The 23,746-nt window shown below is 43.8% G+C and overlaps 1 protein-coding gene across 3 annotated transcripts in view; it reads right to left on the reverse strand.

Moving 5' to 3' along the window:
- Positions 1 to 23,746, reverse strand: part of CDH23 (cadherin related 23) — a 3,939,560-nt gene that overhangs the window by 563,358 nt on the left and 3,352,456 nt on the right. For all 3 annotated transcript variants that reach the window (XM_069610726.1, XM_069610725.1, XM_069610724.1), the window contains one exon: positions 12,380 to 12,560. In XM_069610726.1, coding sequence (XP_069466827.1) covers positions 12,380 to 12,560 — 181 coding nt within the window. The remainder of the gene's footprint in view (positions 1 to 12,379; positions 12,561 to 23,746) is intronic.

Genomic DNA, 23,746 nt, shown 5'->3' on the forward strand with positions numbered 1-23,746 from the left:
CCAAAGACCATGTACACTTCAAAGTGGTCTATAGAGCATGGGTTGTTGTTCCCATGTCTACCGCCAGACCCCGTGTCTCCTGCCAAGCATCCCCCCTCACGCTGGACGGCCCCCTGCAATCCACATAAGTGTGTCTCCATTCACGAGTCTTCCTGTGTCTTGTCTGCACGACCACCGCCCCAATCCACCCCCCGCCCTATCAAAGGCAGTTCGCACCGGGGTACTTGTGCTGCCAAGTGGAGCTGTCAGGGAGCGATAAAGGCCAAGAGGTGCCAAAGACCATGTACACTTCAAAGTGGTCTATAGAGCATGGGTTGTTGTTCCCATGTCTACCGCCAGACCCCGTGTCTCCTGCCAAGCATCCCCCCTCACGCTGGACGGCCCCCTGCAAACCGCATAATGCCATGGCATATACACGTCATTCATTCACAAACACACCCCTGTTTCGAATTCTTTATAACCCACTTCATATTTCTAATGAGAACTTCTTTGCGCTTTGCTAGTCAACCCGTGAAGGTGCTGGTTATCTGCTCTTCGTCTCTGTGAACTTCCGTGACCACTTCGAGGAAACTCGTCAGTTTGCAACCTGTGAACTGCTCCCTGTTCTACGACAAGAAACTACTCTGATCCCTGCATCTAACTGTTTGCTCGTCAAGGTAAGGCCATGTACCATACTCATTTTGCGTCCAATTTCTTTTCGTTCAAGACAGTACATGCAAGGAACTAGTCACATGTTCTGAGTTTAGTCAAATTATTTTTCTATTTTTTTTAAAGTTATTCAAATACATATCCGCATGTGAATAACGTGTATAGTTCCAAGAACCAAAACATACCTTGCATTGAACCTTTTATGTGTCATTTAATTTTTTTACACATTGGTATTCATAGAGAATTGTTGATCTTTACTTTTCAGAACTTTCCACAATGCCTGCCTGTTCCATTGGCAGTTGCCCTTCGAAGACCCATAATAAATCTGAAGGTACTATAATGCATGTTTTCCCTAAGACAATAGATCAGATAAGAGAATGGGTCCGATATTGCGGATATCCACCCTCTGAGCTTGAAAGTAGAGTCCTAGAAGTCTTTGCGGACAAGAGGGGTGATCGATACCGCATCTGCAGCAGGCACTTTACCTCTGACATGTACTCCACATCATTGCTAATAAAGAAGAACACACCGCGAGCGAGGCGAAAATTGCTCTCAACCGCTATTCCCACTCTATTCGTCCACATCCCTCCACTGGTGAGTCAAGTTTACGTATTTATCTCTCGGCCTTGCGGTAGTGTGTAGCATTAGCTAACAATAATTTCTCCATTTATGTATCCACTCAATATGAAGGCGAAAGATTCTCCATCCGTGTCGTTATTGCAGTCATCAGCCACTTCAAGCGCCTATCGGGTAATCTTACTTGGCTATTCTGCCACTGACTTGTTTTAGGCATGTAAATCAATAGTTTTAATTTATCGTGTAATTATTTTACCTAATGGTACACCCTTGTACTCGTCCTCTAGTCTTTGTTTTCAGTTATAATTATTGTTATCCAAAATAATTCAAGTACTGTCTTTCAGGGAGATGCTGAGGAGTCCAACGTATTGACGACTACCGTTGATGTCACTCAGATGCTCGAGGTACGTTTCAGGACAGTTCCATCGATGGAGATCATCAGATCTTGCATTCTTGTAGCGTGATTGTTACACACAATGTTTCTTTCGTTTTTAGCCATTGATATGTCCTTCTGTCGTCGCCCTCCTATGTGTCTTCTTTTTTCAATATTGTGTTCATTACTAATGAAAGTCCTATGTTTCAGGGAGTCGATGGAGCATTAGTCCAAGAAGAAGGGGGAGCGTGCAGTTACGGATCGGCGCAACAGCTTGCAGAAGTGTGCACCGCAGTTACATCGTCCCTTGATGTTCTTATGCATTTCGAGGTATGGATACTGACAGTTCAATCAAGCGAAATCATATGACGTGATTACATCCGCTATACTTCCTTCTTTATTAACGCAAGTACTATGTTTCAGGGAGATGACGGAGCTTCTTCTACAAGAACATCACCCCTAGTAGTTGATGCAGATCTCTGGGTGGTGACACTTCCAACGATCGAGCAAATCGAATCATATTTACATATCCATTATTTATTTTAGACAACTGATCATTTGTGCAGGTCTATTTAGATGAGCCGTTCACGCCTGCACAAAGTTTCTGTTCTTTTTATCAAAATAGAAAACCATACTAATGCAATTACTGTGTTTCAGGGAGTCACTGAAGCATCATCTTCAATAATATCATCAATGGAAGTCTATGAGGAGCCCGAGGTATGGATCTTGACAGTTCCATCTAACTAGATCAACAATGCGTGAATAATTGTCGTTTGAATGTTCTACACAAAGCGTTCAAGTACATTTTGTGTTTTCGATATTATTATGCATACTAATGAAAGTTCTATGTTTCAGGGAGTCGATGGAGCGTCAGTGCGTGATGGATGTGCTTATCATGAAAATATAGTCGTTGCAGCGCAAGAGGAAGTGGAGACATGCACACACGAGTCGGAGCAACAGCGTCCTGATGTTGAAGTTCGAGGCAAGAAAGTTTCAAAGAAAAGAAAGCAAAAGAAGGTTAGTGTCCTGGTCACTATATTATGTTGTTTTTCACTGTTAATAGTTCAATACTGTAAGTTGTGTTTAAACTGAACATCCCTTTTCCAATCTGTCCTCTAGTTGCGAGTGGGTGTACGAACTAGATCTACACAGACAGTGAAGCGAACGAGAGATGTTGCTTGTCAAACCTTTTGGCAGGGACTTGAGACTGGAGATGCATCGTGCCAATGGGAAGAATATGAAGTGATTGACAACGGAGCTATACCACCACCAGCCATTGATAGTGAATGTCCTCCTGGTAGTTCGGATGCAGTCGGAGATCAATTCACAGAATCCACACCCGCAAAAACTAAGACCGCGAGAAAGTTGAAGAAATTGTTTTATTCACCCATCTCCGGAGAAGGAACAGATGTTGCAATGGAAGAGAATGAAGTGGACGACAATGAAACACCATCAATATCACTGAACATAGCGGAAGACGATATCAGAGATTCTACCTTTCATGTGAGTGATATGTCCTCAACGTTACAGGCCGAACCAGCTGGGATGCAGAGTAACAGTATAAGGAAAGAGGCCAAATTCATTGTATTCGATAGTTGTTTGATTGATATTATTATTCGGATGAAATGTGGGCATTCGGTTGGTGGGGAAGTATGTGGGGAGCCATTGATTAATGTGACTCGTGCAATTCGAGGCACTAACCTTAAAATACATGCCACCTGTACAAAATATCATCCTTTCTCATGGTCTGCACAACCTATGCTGGGACAACTGCCAGCAGGCAATCTACTTTGTGCAGCGGCTGCACTTTTTAGTGGTTCAAGTTTTAAAAAATTAGAGTCTTTCTTTCAGTTTGTGGGAATCCATTTCATTGCGAAAACTCAGTTCTACAAATACCAAACCGATTATCTATTTCCAGCCATTAGCGAAGCTTGGAGAATGGAAAAAATGTCTATTGATAGTACATTCGCGGGCAAACGGTTCAGGCTAGCCGGTGATGGACAGTGCGACAGCCCAGGATTTTCAGCCAAGTACTGCACCTACCACTTTCAGGACATGGAAAGTAAGAAAATTGTGAGTTCGGTGGTCGTGCAGGTGTCACAAAGTACATCCTCAGTGGCCATGGAGAAAGTTGGCTTTGTAGCATCATTGCAAGAACTACAATCGCGGGGAATGGTGATCGACCTGATAGCCACGGACAGACACGTTTCAATTGCCAAGACAATGAGAGAACAGTACAAAAATATAAATCACCAATTTGACGTTTGGCATCTTGCAAAATCAATCAATAAAAAATTGTCGGCTGCAGGTAAAAAAAAAGAATTGCAAGGTATTTCACAGTGGTCCAAGTCAATCAGCAACCATCTTTGGTGGAGCTCAAAAACATGTGGAGGGTCGTTGGAAATTCTACTGGAAAAATGGCGGTCAGTAATGCCACACTGTACGAACGTTCACCGATGGAACACGAACCAACATTTCCACAATTGTGAACATGGCCATTTGTCCACAGAGGAGGCACGGAAGAAGAAGTGGTTGATTCCTTCTTCACCCACTCACAAAGCCATTGAAAAGATTGTATTTGATAAAACTATAACAAAAGCTTTGAGGGGACTCACGGAATTCTGCCACACAGGAGATTTGGAGGTGTTCCACAATATGTGCCTAAAGTACAGGCCAAAACGATTGCATTTTGGCACGGAGGGCATGATAAATCGGACTCTTTTAGCGGTCTTGGCACATAACCATAATGTTGGCCGTCAACAAAGTAGGACGACCGGAACTTTAGGGACGCTTCGCTACAATAAGGCCTTCACTAAAAGAAGTAAACAATGGGTGATCAAACCAGTGTTTGAGGATATGCAATATGAGTTTATTGAGAAACTTATTGTTGACGTCCTAGATAGGCACATAAATGGAGTTGTGAACGAACCTGTGCAGGGGACAACTGCATTGCCACCCAACATTGCCTCTGTTCCATGTCCACCTAAAGAAGAACTCATTGAGAAATACACATCACGGTTTAAATGATTGTAATTTGATTGTCTGTTCTCTCGAGTCTCCTCATGTCGCAGGCCCATTGAATATGTGTAGCTATGTATTGTGTAAATAAAAGTGATTGCTCAGTGTACATGCAATGTGTCTCTCCACCCTTGCCCCTCCCTTCACCGTGCAGTAGTGCGAACCACCCGGGTGTCACCTGTGACTTTGCTCTGGAGTCTCCTCATGTCGCAGGCCCATTGAATATGTGTAGCTATGTATTGTGTAAATAAAAGTGATTGCTCAGTGTACATGCAATGTGTCTCTCCACCCTTGCCCCTCCCTTCACCGTGCAGTAGTGCGAACCACCCGGGTGTCACCTGTGACTTTGCTCTGGAGTCTCCTCATGTCGCAGGCCCATTGAATATGTGTAGCTATGTATTGTGTAAATAAAAGTGATTGCTCAGTGTACATGCAATGTGTCTCTCCACCCTTGTTCATTTGCGCATTAAATTAAACCAAACAGTAATATAAATCATTTTTCAAAAAATATAGAATGTCTCCGTATTTATGGTTCTGTGGGGCTGCAAAGCACGCAGACAAAATGCAAAGATGGAGTGTAAATTTCAAGTCCTGTGAGACGGCCTTACTCTGAATGTAGCTAACTAGGAATGTGTGCTCGTTCAAAGTGAAGGTCAGCTGCTTTGATTTTTTCTAGGGTTCCAGAATGGCCCACGACTCAGTATAAGGTTCTATTGTTATTTGACCTTGACAGGCCGGGACCACGTAAGAAACGATAATGAATATAATTTCAGAAACGAAAGCCATTTCATGTTCGTTCATTAGAAGAAATAACGTCTGCATAGAAGGAGTGGTATTTCGGGACTGCCCTACGCACAGACACAATGGAAAATGCAAATATAATGTAAGTAACTCTTTAGATGAGTTTATACCGCAATTTAATTACTATACAGTAGCTTTAAAGACGGGTTAAGTTGGACTTGTTCGTTCTATGTGGCATATTGTTTTGTACCGCGCACTATCTTGGGGAGAACCGTCTCCTTTTACGGAAGCACCTCAAAACCTTCCTCTTTGCTTCTGCTTTCTCTCTCCCTCTCCCCTGCTACAACTGGTCCACTGTCTGCGATCTCGGTCCTGGGCCCTTCCACTCTCCACCTGCACTCCCTGTCAACCCCTGCACTGGGGGACTGTCTCAGTATCCTACAGCCCCCCCTTGACGTTTAAAACCCAGTTGCACTGTCCTAGCTATGAAATAATTTACCGACCGAATATATAAAATGAATAATTTTAATAAAGATCTGATGGTGAGACTAATTTCATTTTTTATGTTTTTCAAACAGGTACTTCACCCATTATTGTCTGTGTCACGAGTACCAGACACCGGCGGATGGCTTTTATAACCGCCAGTTGCTTCTCCGCGTGAACAACGTTACCACCCTGACCATTTTATGGGACGATCGCCAAGTACAAGTATGCCCTTACGCGGTACTAACGGCTAGATGCAACATACAGACCGCTGTGGTGGCCTAGTGCCTCGTTGTTGGAACAGCCATGCGATTATCAGTGCGACCGAAGAGCTCATGTTATCGTAAACCAACACCCTGTGTACTGCACACGAACATCGCTTGCCTCAAGACGAACTATTTTGGATCGAGAGCAAAGAAAAATGAAAATCGCTGAATATTCTCTAAACATTTGATGTCCAATAAATGTACTTTGCCAAATGTACAATCTTGCAGTTTGCTTTTAAACCACAGTTTCATATTCCGAATTGTGGCGCTGTATTGTGAGATGATCTAAGACCCTGTGTACAGCAAAGGAACATCGCGTGCCTCAAAACGAACTTTTTGGAACGTGAGCAAATAAAAATGAAAATCGCTGAATATTCTCTAAACATTTGATGTCAAATAAATGTACTTTACCAAATTTACAATCTTGCGGTTTGATTTAAAAGTACAGTTTCATATTCCGAATTGTGGCGCGCTGTGTTGTGAGCTGATCTGTGTTGATTTCCGGGTTCTGTGTGGAGTCGCGTAGAAGACGCCTGGGCGCGTTTGCCTACGCAGCACAGTCACGTCACGGATAGAGGCGGGGAATATGAATGTTTTGATAAAGTCTGTTTCAGGGGCGGGGGATTTGATTTAGTGCCGCAAAAGCAGGTGAGCCAGGGCGATGGGGGGAAATGATAGGATTATCAGAAAATGGCGGCTGATTTCGAGTGCGTTAATGGACGAAAAGTCGGGTAAGGTCCATAGGAAAGTTTTCTACGATCTACCGAGTTATGCTTAAAAACACATGGCCGAACCGTAGGGACAATAAAAAAAAAGTCCCGGAACTCTCCTTTAACACCTGGAATTGCCAATGCCAACTGCCAAAACCATTCTCTCCCCATTACCACCACACAGCACAGAAAGGCAAGGTGTCGCAAGAGCAGCTGTGCCTTTTGTGTTTTACATTTTTCCTACCTGTCATCTCCCCAGTCAACCCACTCAATTGCTCCAATATGTCCATTTGTAGCCATGAATCCATCATCACGGAATCCAAATCAATCCCACAATTGATTTGATTGCTTCAGAAACCATGTACTAGGTATGTGAGTAAAGGGCACCGTAGATTTGGAGTGTACGGTCCAAGAGCATGGAATAAATTACCCAGAGAAATCCGGGAGATTACAAATCTGACAGCATTCCCTAGGGCGGTGAAGACCTACTTGTTCTGCTAGAACTCTCGACTTTGAGCTGACTGACTTCTGTCTCACATAATCGCACTTGATAGGGGCACATTTTCTAATTCTAAAGACTACATCTGCACCTAATTACGATTAATTTCGTCTGGTGCACGTTATACATGTTTCAAAATCAAAATCAAATCAAATCATCCCCAGCAAAGCCAACACTACCACTGGACCTTCCATCTTTACTCAGGCCAGGGGCACCCTCAAGTCACATGTACTAACCCCATTGAACTTTATTGAATATATATATTATTGTTTACAAGATGGAAATTAGTATTTATTAGAAATAAAAGCATTGCTGTTATTTTTTAAGAATTTGAATTATTTCTTAACAGTGTGATTATGAAGTTGTAATTGGTAAGAACTAGATATTTGTGGGGATTCCACAATGACACATATACTGGCTAGTACTACACTGTTTAGGTGTAATGCAGAACCTTTAGATGGTTGTTGGATTTATGAATAAGCCTTACTGCCTATGTATTGGTTTTGACCATACCTCCTTGTACAGCTGTTTAAAAGTGTCCATAAACTCCCTTGCTCCAAATAATTTCTTCATGCTTTCATCAAATGTGCCCCCGGCAGCTTCACCATGCCCATACAGGGCAGCTTTTCAGTTTTTCCACAGCACCTTTTTCTCTCTGCTGCCCATTGCCTTGGCCCACCTGTATCCTTCCCCAAATACATTTTCTCCTTTTTTGCATCTGACTTGGCATGTTATCCCTGCCGGTGCTCCTCGCAGCGAACAGACATCCCTTCCAATCATTTTCTTCCCATGTCTGAATCCCCACTTACCTCTGCAGTTCTCGCCTCTCTCTCTCTTAGAGATCATCTCATTCACTTCCCCACTTCCCCCTTCCTCCTTCTTATCAATGCACCCCATGTTGTCTATCACGCTTTTTGGTCAGCACATTCTCTCTTACTTTTCTTCTTGCTCCTTTCCCCCACTCTTCTCCATACCACGGCCATTTTTCTCCACCATACCTTCCACCCCATTCATCCCACTACTTTTCACCTATCCCCTCTTACCTGCTGTCCTGGGATCACTCTCAGCAAGGTCCTATGGCCCAAACTTGCATAAGTCCACCCCACACTGGATGACTGCCAAATCGCACTGCTCTTCTTTTCTGGCCCATTCCACTCCCACAGGGTCTTTACGTCATCTTTTGGTATGTCTTATTTGGTGTCCCACCATACCTTTTCATTTTTCCTTTCTGGGGACTAATCCGACCCATCTACACCCATCCCCATTCACAGCCGAACTCCTTAGTAGCACTCATCACATATGAAATTGGGGACATTTGCTTATTTGTAAAGCTGTATACCTTACCTTTGTCTTTCAAGGACTCTCCAGAAATTCCCAAGCTCCTTTACCCGAAGCACCCTTCTTGACTTCCTTCCCAGTGGCAATGTGACCTCTTGTTGTCACCCAATTCTTGGTGTACCACTTCTTTGTCTCCTAGTTGACCCTCATTATAAGGTCACTGGGTCTCTCTCTTAGTCACTGGGGCCATGTCAGTATCCAGGGTACCAGAGCCTTGGAGCTAGCTTGACTGTCAGCATCAATCCATGCAACCAGCCCAAGTGGGAGCTGATCTCCTTGCACACCTTCTGCAGCTAGGTCTGCAGATCCTTCCACCAACCCTGCTGTGTTTTTCTCCCCCAAAACCCATTTGTCACTTTCATCCAACACCAAAACTTCTTCTTCAACCCAGTAACCTTTACCTTGGTCCTTGCCCCAGGAATGCTTTTTCCCCACGACCTTGCTCTACCTCTGTATGGCCTTCCTCGCCTTTATTCCCCTAGTGGTGCTTTTTTTCCTGATTGCCACCACGTGGTTCCAACTGCTCCACCTTCTTCTGGCCATTCCCTCTGTTCGCAGAACTGCCAGAAAGTCCCTGGGCCCAAGACCTTGTCCTGGGCCTCCTAGACTCTGATTATCCTTATCCGTGTCTTCTATGCATGCATCCATGCCCCCGTCCACCTTTACCAAACCTTTTGGCCATTGTGATTACCACAAGAAAATGGAAAGGGAAAAGTTAACATGTCTGCATTTTCATATGTGACTACACAACGCTGAAAAACAATAACAAACGTTCCTTTATGCTGTCCTAATTATTCTTAGCCTGGAAATAAATATACTGAGCATGTTCTGAAACCAAGAGGGGTTGAGGCAGCACAAATCACTTTTTGTCTCCTATCAACTAATCAATGACCCTCTTGTATATTGTTGTTTTAATACCTGTTCTTTTTGTCACTTCAAGAAGCAAACAGTTTCACCAAGCCACCCGTATGTCTACCAGTGTAGCTCTAATCTAAGCCTCCTTATCAAACAAATGCTCCAACGGCTGCGCACTGCGCACTACACCTCATACAGCAGGCTCAGCATTTCGTCTCTGCTCATACTTCTCCTTCTGGTGCTTCCCGCAAAGAAAACCCCAGTTCAGAGCCTGCCTACTTTACCTAGGAAGGCAATGCGCTATACTAAGAAACAAGGCCCTATTTGAGGAATGGACCGTTTCATCACCCGGTTCACCAGCCGCCAGGCCATTGCACTACAAGCTGCAACAGGGCTGTCCTTAATTACATATACAACTTAAGAGTTGACATGCGTGACTACTACCTATCAGCAAATGTCCCAGGAGTTAAATTGTTGTAAAACAGATATGGCCCAGAACCCCTTGGTGGAATATTTCTCTGCATGTACATTTCTATTTATACCCCCACAAGCTCAAACATGTGCTTTATTGCTGAAAAAATGTTTTTAATAAAATGAGGTGGCCATGAGAATTGAAATACCTAGGGATGATTATGGATGATAACCTCTGAAGGAAACAGCATAAAACGAGGGTACAAAATAAAGCACAACAGCAGATGGCTGCCACAAATCGCTTAAAATATGAATAGGCCTCTCCCATTGATGACAGCATAAACTATAGAGTATGTCAATCAACTTGTTTGGTGTACACATGTGGGCAGCTGGGGATCTCACTTGATTAGATAAACTGGAAGTTCATCTATGATGGACCACTTTGTGTTTGTAAAGGGATACTCCAACACATTATGTCAGAGCTAAACTGGGAATACCCGCTTTGGCAGACTGAGCCAAAATAAAACGAGCTCAAGAATATGCAAGAAGTATCACACTCATGTGGGGAATTCGATGTCAGACAAGCTGCAGAGTATACTGTAATGATTAACCCAAATAATCAATCAGAAAATTGGTATAGTAATTAATATACGAGCATATTGATTAAGTAAAATTTACATTTGATGACCAAGGGCCATTCAGTCTCCAGAAAAGGGAGATTAGGAGTAGATTGCTTGAAACTAAACGATTTAAGAATCGACATACCCAGCAAAAAATATTGGCTCATTAACTTTAATAGTTTGAACAGACGTTCTCAATCCTCTGCAACACCGGGCGCATTTCCCATGTAGAATTAAATGGCGTATGTTTATGAAATTCAGATTAAATTTACTTAAAACATGGGTGATGCTGATTGCAAGGCCAAAGATAGCTGAGGCAGAGACAACGTGCGGGTTGTGTCAGGACAGGAGGCAACTGGAAACCATATGCCATCTGAAGTAAAATGCCCGGCCATGAAAAGAGAGACAGACAGTTTATTAGTACCCGGCGAGGGACAATGAGATTGTAACATGCAATCTCATTGGCCCTCGCCGGGGCATTACCCGACCAGAAATCCCTCTCCCCCACAACGTTCCTTCCCTTCTGTCCCAAGTGTGGGGGGGTGTGGTAGCCACTCAGCCAATGAGTAAGCTCGGAACGGGGTAATCCCTGCTCTGAGCCACCACATGGCTGGAGGCTGCCATCTTCCCCTGCCGGGGATTGAGATAAGTGGTGTTTCCCCCAGCCCCGCAATCCAAAGAATCCCCACCCTCCCAACCCCACTTACCTTCTTTTTTGTCCATTTTGGGAGCGGACGCGCTGGGAACACTTCTGTCCCCAGCACATCCGCTCCTGGTCTTTGACAGGCCGTCATGGAAAGGAAGAAGGGACTACATAGTCCCTTCTCTCCATTCCATGGTGGCCATTTTATTTGTTTACATTTTTCTCTATTTTTTGAATGGCCGCCAAGGAAAGGGAGAAGGGACTACTTGTACTCCCTTCTCCATTTCCATGGTGGCCATTTTGTTTGTTTAACTTTTTACATTCATTTTCTATGGCGCCATGGAAAGGGAAAATTGACTTTGTTTTCCCTTCCATTGGCTGGCACTTTTTAAATTTTGTCTCTGTTCCGAAACGCTGTTGCGTTTTGGAACAGAAAAAAATGCTCTTTATACCCAGGCTTCACTTCGCTCGGGCCTGTAACTATGGGCCCTGATGGGCTCTGATGGGCATTACCTGAAGTGGTAATGCCCCCCCTGCTCGGGGTCTATTGCTTAAATAGGTTTTTGATGGAGAAAACCCACCCAACTTGGAGAGCTTCTGGTTTCAGTCTATAAGATGGAGATTTGGAAGAAGTCATGCAACTGGGAGTGGAATAAAGAGGGAAAAGGATAACAATGTATACATGTTTCTTTTATTGCCATTTTGTTTTTAAGTAATCCTTTTAATTGTGTGAATGCATGCATATGCTTGTAGAGTTTTTATTGGTTGTATTCTATAAGTTTCACTTTCAATCCAGGAATAATATATTAACATTTTTTTTTTTAAACAATCATTACATTATTAGCAAAGGAAACCCATACACCCAAGCTTCAGAATACTGGACAGTAGTATGTGCTGTCCATCTCGGGGGAACCTCAATGTGGGCTGTCTATGCAAAACTGGCTATCAGCAGTGAGGTGTTGTAGTAACTTAGTCTTAGTTCTCCATTGTACACCCTGTGAGCTGAATTATATATATATCAAGAGATGGTTTGACGAGATAACATTTGCTGTGCCGCCACTTTGGAACATCGCTGAACCCTTGTACACATCACAATAAGGTGCTTGACACCCCCATATGAACAGAGTACTTGCTTTCAACAAGAGTGCAGTGTATCTGGCAAGACATATTATGAGGTGGCACCAAAGTACTCACTCACCCAACAGATCACCAGCCACAATGCTGTATTCCACCTGTCCGTTCAGGCCGGAGTCTCTGTCCACAGCCTTGAAAGTCGAAACCCTGGGTCCGGGTTGCCCTTCAGTGAGATCGAACGGCCCCTCGTAGGACTTGGGAAAAATGGGTGGGTTGTCGTTGATGTCATTCACATTCACCAGCACCTGCAGTGGACAGAACAAGATGTCTCATGGGCCTGAGGCTTAAGTGAAATGGTATCCCAGGGTTTTGTAGAGAAGGTAGATATACAAGAAGGGATGTGTATTTTATCATTTACTTTCCAACATTATGGCTGACATGCAAAATCATAATTTAATCATCCAGTCCTCGTTGAACACGAAAAACAGACAACTGATCACAACAAACCTTGTAAGCATTAGCACAGGGATTCCAAAATAATGTCTGAAATAATGCTGTATGACACAAATGCTTTCTTAACCACTTTTATACTTTCGTTCCATCAATAAGGTTGCTCACACTTTTACAAGATCATCGGTCACCGGGGGCAATAGCAGAAGTCTACCAAAATAAGTAGTGGAACTATGACCCCCGGCTGGGTCTGGAAGGGAGGGGGCAAGGTGTAACATTTGTTTCAAAGGGTTGCGCTCGGGCCAGATTGACAGCCAATTGGGTGGAATGGACAAAAGGATGCCTACTGTATTGGGTTTCATTTTTTTCCCTCTCAGTTGGTCAGTCAGTTGGAACATGTATCTATTGTCTCTGGAGTCAATGTCCTCTGCTCACTAATCTTAACTCTGCTATGATCCATTCTTAACCCCTAAATTAACTTATGCTACATCAACACTGTCCTGAAGCTAGAAAAACGTGTGCTCTCATGAATCGAATGTGTGCATGTATTCCAAAGTCTGGGTCCACAGACTGAAGGTCTTTTAGTTCCTCTGGTCTGACAGTTCAAGGGATGAATAGTCATTGGTCCTTTACAGAACAAATGCTCCATCCTGTGATATATCAGTTGATGCAATCCTTAACGTAGGCAGGAGAATTTTTTTTAAATTAATTCTCAATTTCACTAGAAGCCATATCAGGTTCTTTTGTGCAGCTCGGATCTGATCACTTTTCCTATGTGCAGAAGCCAATCGGCTTTGAGCCACCCCGAGAACTTCATCATAGCATCGCCCAGGAGTGCATTTTCAGTAGTCTAAGCAACTAGTCTTTAAGGATCCTACTACAAATGCACACTTGTCCAATGAATAACCCTGCCAATTGCCTTGGTCCTGATTACCTGCAATGCCTAGGTATTTAATCCTTGATAGAAACGTAACAACTTTTCCAAAAATCATAGGTAGGTGGGGTGGGAGGAGAGATAACTTTGTATTGTTAGCAGGACCGTCTCTACCTTCCCCATGGTTAGATGTCACCCATGCTTCATGAATATACAGATTTCAGGTTAGCTGTATCTCCTATAGGAGGTAAAACAAAAAGGTAGGCTTTAATATCAAAAAGAAGTGTTCCAGAATGGTGAAATATTGGCTGTAAAAAGTAGTGGAACTGTTAGCAGTAGATAATAATTAGTTAAACTCAGTTCCTGAAAGTTTCTGCTCACTTTGACCTCTGCCAGGGGGCGGGGTGGGGTGGTGCCTTTTCATGAAATAGTGAAAACTGAGTCTGCCATTTTGAAGATAATGAAATATATTAGAGGTCCAGTGTATATGCACACTTTGACCCTCATTATGAGTTTGAAAGCCATGCAACATCGGTTTGGAATACCTCCTGGTTTTACCATTCATTACATTACAAGTCTGCAGGTATGTTACTCATGCAGCATTCCATGGGAATAGCTCATGAGGTAAAACCACAGGAATTGGCAGTTCAATTCAGCATCAACATTTTACCATTTATACCTCTATGCAGAAGATGGAGGTAAACGCGTAAAAACCCCTCCAGCATGGGAAAAATAATGTGCCCCATCAAGTGCCTAATAAAAATAGAGATGTTTTCCTTTGCTTGACTCGCTTTTAGATTTATACATTCCTGTCTAATGCCCAGTAAACACATGATTTGTATGTTAAACTGGTAGGCGAAAATGTGTTCACATCTATGGATACCTGTAATGCCCCAAGTACAGGCCAATGGTCATGAGCGTCACTGTGTTAGAACCGGAACACTTGAAATGGCAACTTTTCGGTTAAAGACCTGCACTTTGTACACCCAGCTGGCACAAATATTGTCTTTTGTCTTTTATGACATTATGACATTGAAAGCATGCACACATTTCTCGTCCCACACAAAACCACTGTCTTTCCTCAGAAACTTCCTAATAGGATCTGTGATACTTGCAAAATCACACACAAACTGACTATAGTGCTCACACAGACATATACATGATCCCACTCCTTCCTTATTTGTAGGGGCTGGAGCACTCCTTATAGCTTTCATTGCATCCACCTTGGGTCTGTATCCTTTTCCACTCACATTGTGCCCTAAATACTCCACGTCATGCTCCTTGAATTTACTTTTGCTTCTTTCTACCTTAAGACCTTCTTCAGCTAACCTTTGCAACACCCTCTGCAACTTATCATCATGTTCATTCTCTCATTTTCCATACACTATTATATCATCTTGGTATACCAGAGTTCCTTTTAATCCCTTGAGCACCTGTGTCATTGCTCTTTAGAACCCGGCGGCTGCCGATGCTAGTCTGAAAGACATCCTCTTATAACGAAACATTCCGAAAGGTGTGAAGAATGCTGTTAAGTCTCTACAATCCTATGTTAACTTTATTTGGTGGTAAGCATTAGATAAACCCAGTGTCACAAACACATTAGCTCCTTCGATACAGTTTAGCATTTCTGATAGGATCAGCATCAGATAATTGTCCACCTGGATGTTTCTATCCAGATCTCTTAAGTCTATACATAATCAGAGTTTCCCATTCTTTTTTCACAGGTACCACAATAGGGATCACCCATTGTGAAGACTCAATTTTCTCGATGACATTCTCTTTTTCCAATCTGCCTAATTCTGCCTATACTTTGTCCATTAAGGCAAAAGGGACATGTCTGGCTTTCTTGTGTATTGTAAGAGGATTCAATTCAGCACTACAGCTAAGTTAACGCCTAGTCTAGAATACTGAATGAAAACCCTTATTGATATATCTTTAGGTCCAGTTCATGCGTTCTGGATGACTACCCCTGTATAACACCCCTCTCTTGGAATCCCCCTGACCCCACTGAGCCAAGAAGTAGTTCTGTTTTGCAAGTTTAAAAGGTTTATTTGATAATTTAACAATAGATATATAGATCACACTTATAATAAATTAATAATTGAATATCACCCTTAATCTAATATGATAAAGATCAACAACGGAGAATCTGGCACTAGCACACTTCTTTATAATTACTAAGGAGTTGAGATGAAATGGATAAGGTAGCACACTGGTAAATAGGTACAGAAGTATAATGTGGTAGAAAATGCTTTATAGAGTTCACATGGATGTAATGTTGAATGAAATGCAATACAGAAAATACTCAATATGATTTCAACAAACAAGGTAATCACTTTTCTCTGGCAATCCCCTCCCCCCCCTTGATGCAATGCAAGGAAATGGAAGGAAGCACACAGTTCTCAGAAATGCAATCAATGTAATCAGTTCAATCCCCCCCAAGCTTAGACAACAGAAGTTTAAAACACAGATAGGAGTTTTGAAAACACGGGCCCAAATGCTTTGATATGTGCTAGCAATGGATGAGAAATATGCTGGAAATGCTTTTTAATTCCCTTTCAGAGGTTCAGGGTGAGTGGTATCTAGTTAATATTAGTCCAGGCTCACACTAGCAATGGGGCAGGGATAGTTAGCAGGTTAAACGAATTTCTGGCAAATGGAAGGCAAACAGCAGCAGTTTTTACATGTGAAGAAATTGCAAATCGCGGTAAAATTCGCGGATGCGTGTTCCGCGATTGCGGTAAAACTATAAGGGGTAGAAATGCGGTTCTTGGTGCGATTCAAAGCTACGATTCTAAGCTATCAGAGGAAAGTTACTGCAAGTCTCTAGCCCACACGGTCGCGGAGATATGAGCGATTTAATAAAGGTCGTTTTTGGGTTTGCAAATTTCAAAAGCTCAAAATGACAAGTGCAGCTTGCAACTAGAAATGACAGGTGACAGCTAGGAGGCAGTTCTACTTAGGTTAAATAGATTGAATTAGATGAATTTAAACTAAGAGATTGGTTCTACACAGTTCTGCTGGGTACTCACACTATATTCTTGAATTAAATGGGCCTCATCACGGATCTGGTCAGGGTTTTAGACTGGGCTCTGGTCACTCTCTCTGCTGGTCTGGGTCTCTCTGGTCTGGTCTCTTAGTACAGCACTGCTTTCTCTCTCTGGTCTGGTCTCTAGTTCTGGATAGATTGAAGTCTCTAGTTTGGCTCTCTGGAGGTTGATGGAGGTAAATATGGATTTTTCCGGCAGAGCGTCCCGCTGCAGATGGATTTGGAAAGTCCCTATCTGTCCTGTCTGTCTGCTTTTATGTGTTTAGAATGTGGGTGTGTTCTAGCATCACTGACCCTACCTCTCTCTCAGCTTCTTATTGGTCAAACTCCCATTTATCATTTGATTGGGGAATGAACTGTGAGTCAGAGTGATGTCATTTTACAGCCTGCAGAAAGTCCACTCCTCCTGTCAACTTACACACAAATCTAGATTTGAAACAAATACATATTTGCAGAGGTACATATTGTTTTAAAATCATATGCACCCATCATGCATTACAGGAGGTATCCCCTGTTCAAACTCTGCTCTTCCTGGGAGCTTGCATTCAGAACTGGCACATATTTCACTTTTTAACTGATTTTGCAATTTCTGACATGGACCCAACTTTACATACATGTGTGCAGGGAGTAGGGACATTAACTGATGAAGTTTCAGATTTTTAACATGCATACATTTAGAGTTATATCCACTTTTCCGCTAAAACCCCCCTGAACATGCCACCGGGTCGAAAAACCTCTTAAAATGTGGGCAGAAAAATCACAAGAATTATGGTATCATTTATAAAATTTTCACATGTCCGCTCTATGAGTTATTCATCTTTTTAAAGTTATGTTCTGGCTCCAAAGGGGTGTGGTTTCCCAGGTCACATGGTATAGAAACCAGTCTTTCCAGTTTCTGCCAAGCCAGCTTGCTCTCACAGGCAGTGCTCCTCCCAGCTCCTGCCAAGAGGAAGCTACAATTTACGACTGCGGTAATAAAAACCTTTGCCTGAGTGAAGAGGGCTTTGTTCACTCTCTTGCAGAGCACAGATAATTCAATTATCAGATAGATGGCATATCCTTAGTGTGGGCAGCAAAAGGAAGGTTGGCCTGGGAACACAGTGGTGACTCAAATTTCACTCCTGATGGGGGTAGTGGCCAGGCAGAATTAAATTCCTTAAGCCAGACTTTCAGCTACTGTCATGTTATTTGTTGCTTTTTAAATTAACTTGCAATTTTACACATGCAGCTAGAATGCTGATTCTAAGTGCAAAACTATGACATTTAAACAATTGCAACCTATGTGACACTCAAAAGTAGGTCACTCAGTCAATTTAAACATTTAGATTTTAGTGTCTTTAAATCCAGTGCAACTTAAACTGCTGACTCCATAGCTCAGCTAGTTTTGTTATAAGCATTGTTCTGGGCTCTTCATTTCCCAGATTTTGTAGGCACACAACACTCCATTCTACCAAATGTCTGCTGGTGTCCAGTGAGTTTTTAGATGTGTTGCAATGTTTAAAATAGACAGTTTGACTTGCCTTCAGGGAAACAGAGTGGTTTTAAAACGCCGGCTTTTGGATAGTGGTGAGTACTGGTACTGCACCCATTTTTGGGATTTAAGAAATGAATTCCCCACAATTCTAGGTTGCATTTGGCAATCAGCATTTCCATTCCCAATGGTTTCAGACTACTGTGCGGGTAGTCCAATGGTGGTTTTAGGCAGTGTCCTTCTGTGCCCATAACATCGGCAAAAATGAGTGGCAGCCTATTCTTCATGCATTTCCCTGTGCATTTTCTGGGAAGCTCTGGCCATCATGATGTTTTCATGTCAGTACTGCACAGTTTTGAGGTAGGGCTAGGATGCATGGGTAAATACATCCCACAAGCCCCCCTCTTGCGATGGCCATTCTATTTCACGAATGGGACTCGCAAGATCTGGGATGTTTCCTCATCTTCTTCCAATAGATGGCACAGTTCAGCATCTTTTCCTCCATCCGGTACTGATCGATCAGTTCTCCTCGCCGGTCCTGATGGGAATATTGGGCGGTCCACTGGGCCCATTGGATCTTCGTTCCCGGTCTCCGTATCATCCTCCTTGGCCCGTCTTCAGGTTTTCTTTCTCCTAGGACGACAAAGGAAAAGCGGCAATATCTACTCATAGACGATTTTTTTTTTTTTTTTTTTTTTTTTCACCACTGTTGAGATAGTGGGGCAGCATATGCATTTTATCATAACGAAACATTACATTCTTATTTTAATAAAAACAGTATGACTAAGAGACAGTGTCATGCAAATCACAATATTTTAGAGACTAGATGTGGTATGTTTTATGGTTGGAACTGAATTAGTCTGAGACAGTGCCTGCTAGGATTCCAGAGGATTCCTCCAGTTGTTGCAGAGCGTGCCTGGGATGGCAACACTTCAACTGGTTTATGTGGACCCACTTGTCTTCCCCCGCTGCCAAAGGACCTTTGGGGATGTGGATTTTGTAGGCCACAGGGGAGATTTTGTCGATGATCTCAAAGGGTCCTTTCCATGTAGGCAAAAATTTGCGCTGCTTGGCCTGGTTCCTTTGGAAGTTGTATAGATAGACCCGGTCTCCCACCTGATATTCCTTCCTGGAAGTTTTCAGGTCATAATGGGTCTTCATGCTATCAGCCGATCTTTCTAGATTCCGCTGAGCATAAGCAAAAGCATGTTGGAGGTGTTTCCTTAAATTCTCTACATACTCATGAGTAGTGGAGGCATTTATCAGTGTCTGCTCTTGGGTCCTGTAGAGCAAATGCTGAGGAAGCACCATCTTGCGTCCAGTCATCAACTCAAATGGTGACATTTTGGTTGCAGATGAAGGGGTAGATCTGATGGCCATTAGGACCAGAGGTAATCGGATATCCAAACTTGGCCCAGAATCTGCCACAAACTTCTTTAATATGCTCACAATTGTCCGGTTATATCTCTCTACTGCCCCAGAAGAAGCTGGCCGATAAGCAATATGCAACTTCCTTTTGACCCCCAGTATCTCCCACATCTTTGTCATTACTTCACTGGTGAAGTGGCTACCTCTGTCTGACTCAATCCTTTGCGGTAGACCAAAACAGGAAAAGATGTGGTTAATCATCAAGGCAGCTGCAGTTTCTGCCTTGCAGTTTGGGGCGGGGAGACATTCCACCCACTTGGTAAACAAGCATGTCACAGTCAACATGTACTTATTCCCCCTAGCCGAGCGAATCACAGGGCCTACAAAGTCGATTTGTAAATCTGACCATGGCAGTGTCATTCCCCTCTTTTGTAAAGGCGCCCGGTGTGTGAGGGATGTCGGCTGAAATTGTGCACACACAAGACAACCCTTCAAATATTGGTTGAGGTCCTAGCCCATGTGTGGCCAGTATGCAACCTCTCTTAAGATTTCCAATGTTGTGTGAAACCCCCTATGACCGGCGGTGGCCGCATCATGGGCGTGACTTAACATCAGGCTTCGGAATGAGGTAGGAACCACCCACTGGTCGTGGCCAGCTTTGGATTTCCTTACCAACAAACCGTCTTGGATCCGGAACATTTTTGGACATTTCATCAACACTCTTAGGTCCTCTTTCCCAATGTAATCGGTATCCGTCAGGGGAAAGTTCTCAGGGTCCTCAAGGTGCTGGTAAAATTTACCAATAATTGGATCCCCCTTCTGAGCGGTAATCAAATCAGCATCAGGGGTCTCCTTACTCCATTGTGCAATTGAAAGGTCGTTGTGAGCATTTGTCTGGGACCTAGTGATAGCAGTGACCTGGATTTCCCCCAACAGGGACTCAATCTCAATTAGATCCCCTTGGATGGCCCCGGTCTTGGCCAACTGATCAGCTAAGTCATTTCCAGTTTTGTCTGGTCCCTCTACTTTGGAATGACCCTTAATCTTCTTCCAATAGATGGTCATCTCATTCGATGTGACCAGATCATCAATGTTTTGGATCAACTTCCCATGTTTCAAGGGTTTGTTGTTAGCACATAACATGCCTCTGGTTTTCCAATTAACCAGGTGCTCCACGAACCCGTTCCGTACATAATCCGAATCTGTGATTATGACCAGTTCGTGGAGTTGATGCTGGACAGCAGTGAGGATGGCCTGATGCACAGCCATCAATTCTGCCACCTGACTACTTCGGGGACCAATTTTGTATCCAGCGGAGGGTTCTGGGGACTCATTCACCCATGCATTCCCTACGCCGGCCACCAGTTCTTTCTCCCCGTCGTTGTCAACATGGTAAGAGCATCCATCCACATAGACAGTGGGCATTCCCTCACACTTGTCCTCTTCAAAGACTTTGTGTGGGGAATTAAGGTATGCCTCCATGTTGTCCTTTATTTTTAGACTTTCGTCCTCGAGACAGTTTTCTCTGGCACAATCATGCAAGTCAGCCAGACCTTGCGCGAGGGGACTCTTCTTGTTTTGGCCATATCGGACCTCCACAGGGAAGCCTTGCATTGACAGAATCCAGGAAGTAATTCGGGAATTACTCACATTTCCGGCCCGGATTCTGTCACTTTGGAGATATTGCAGAGGCTGGTGTGGAGTCTCCACTATGATGTGTTCCCCCTGGATAAACGGGCGGTAATTCTTCAATGCCCACACCGTCGCCAGGAGTGCCTTCTCACAATCGTTGAATTTTTCCTCCACAGAGGATAATGTTTTGCTCGCATAGGAGATTACTTTATTGACCTTGTCATGCTTTTGGTATAATACGGCCGTCAAGCACGTATTAGAGAACCCTGTCTCCAGGAAGAACTCCTTGTTTCTGACAGGGTAAGCTAGGCAAGGCGCTTGTGAGAGGCTTCTCTTGAGTTGTCTTACTGCCTCGGCTTGTTCTGGACCCCATTCCCACTTGACCCCCCCTTTCAGGAGATAAATCAGGGGTCTGGTGATCTCTGCGTAGCCCTCAATGAACTTTCTGCTGTAATTAGTCAGTCCAAGGAGGCTCCTTAGTTCCCGCAGAGTTGTGGGGTCTTTCAGTTTCTGAAGTGCTTCCACTTTCTTTTCCTGGGGACAGAGACCCTGAGGAGTAATCTCATGGCCCAAGAAATTAACACGGGTTCTACACCACTGTGCTTTCTGAAAGGAAAGTTTTGCTCCGGCGGCCCTCAACTGTGTCAGAACATAACGGATCTCCGCTATATGTTCCTCCACAGATGAACTTTTAATGAGGACATCATCTACATAAGCCAGGTTACCCCTCGCACCCAGGTCGGGCATGGCCTTATGTAGGAAAATATTGAACTCATTACCGGAGTTAAGGTATCCGAAGGGAGTCCGGGTCCATGTGTACTGCTGGCCCCCAAAGGTAAAAGCCAGTTTGTATTGGTCCTCCCTACTGACAGGCACGGTCCAGTACCCATTGGTCAGGTCTATTGCAGTGAATACCTGTGACCCCTGGATCTGGGCCAGCCCTTGGTCAATGTAGGGCAGTGGCCATCGGGAAGTATGGACCCGTTTGTTGAGCTCCCTGAGGTCGGCGCAGAGTCTCCACTGGCCGTTTGGCTTCAATATTCCCAGCACCGGATTATTGAAGGTGCTGTGGACTGGACGGATTATTCCCCGGGGCTCAAGGTTCTTAATTATTTCAGTAAGGGACTCCATTGATGCGAGAGGCAAGCGATATTGCTTCACAAACACAGGAGTCATGCCAGGGTCCGTGGGGATTGTTGTTGTGTGGATGTCAGTGCGACCACAGTCATATGAGTCTACCGCAAAGAGATCTTGGAAATCCAAGAAAACTTGTTTCAACTTTTGCTTTTGTTCCATAGTCACACAGGCATCAGCTAGGTTGACTCTCTCTTCCACCATCTGCCTGAAGCCTGGAAAGACTTCTGGTTTGGCTATCTCCGCGGCCTCCTCCAGCTGGGTGGAGAGGTCCCTGGTCAGAGTGCTGATCTGGACCGGAGGCTTCAGGTGGGAAAGGCAGCCCTCATGGACCTGGAAAATCACCTCATCCCTCCTGAAGTCACAAGTCACATCTTCCTTACCATAGGGGCAGGAAGTGTACACCAGGAAGTTCCCCCCATGCCGGGTAAAAATCCTGTCTGGTGTTGCGTGGTCCTCACTGTCACTGTCAACGCAGTCCTTGGGGATTGGTCCTAACAGTTCATTTACTAAGTCGATGGAAAAATGTCGGTCATCAACCGCCATTCCAATAATGGTGCCTGCAGCTAGAGTAATACTCTTTAAGTCGCTGTTATCCACCTCTATTAGAATGGTGTCATGTTCTATGTTGACTAATGGAGTTGGGTTGACCCCTAACCCTTGCAGTTGGAGAGAAGCATTTAGATGTATGTAAGCATCAGGGTTTTTCAACTCTTGTCCCCTTTTAACTTTCACTTCCAGGGAGAATTGTCGGGTCCTTTCTGGGATGGTGACTTCCTCTTTAACCTGAATTTCAACTGCATAAGGTAGCAATTGAGCTGACCTAAATGCTTTTTCTGGATCATCAAAGCCCATGGGATTATCCGCTAATCGGGACCAAGCTTTGAAGTTTATTAGGTCCAAACTAATGGCAAAGCGATTGAGAATGTCACTGCCTAAGTAAAAGGCGGCAGTGACGTCTCGCACGACCCAACAATTATGGACTATGCTCTTGTTGCCAATGGAGATTTTGAGCATACACCTGCTTGGCAGGAGATGTTTTGAATTGGGTGCTTCCAGGTCCATTTCCCATTTGTCTATCAGTTTGAAGGTGGGAATGGCTGGATCCTTTGGGAGTTGGCGAAACATGGCTTCGCTGATGAAGCTCTTACCGTTGTTCACACACACTCGAGCGAGAACAGAGTCCTTCCCATCATTTAACTGAACAGGGATGAACAACTGCTCTCCAATTTGCTGAATATCAGCCAGGCTTTGAGCTGATTTCACATCTTTCTGGACTATAGGAGTGGGAGTTTCTGATTGTGGATTAGTATAGAATTTCAGAGTGTTTCCTTCCAGCGTGGAATACCACTTTAGACTGGAAGGAAGGTTGATTTTCAGAAATAGAGAGGACCCCCCATCACCAGTCTGTTGTCCTACTGCTATTACTGTCACGTCTGGAATCTGGTTGTTCTGGAAGTGAAATTCTACTTGGTCAGATTTTTGTTCAACCATGTGGCATGTGCCGTTTAAA

This window comes from Ambystoma mexicanum, chromosome 8 (assembly GCF_040938575.1).
Source record: "Ambystoma mexicanum isolate Mex_15411 chromosome 8, UKY_AmexF1_1, whole genome shotgun sequence".
Classification (NCBI taxonomy): Eukaryota; Metazoa; Chordata; class Amphibia; order Caudata; family Ambystomatidae; genus Ambystoma; species Ambystoma mexicanum.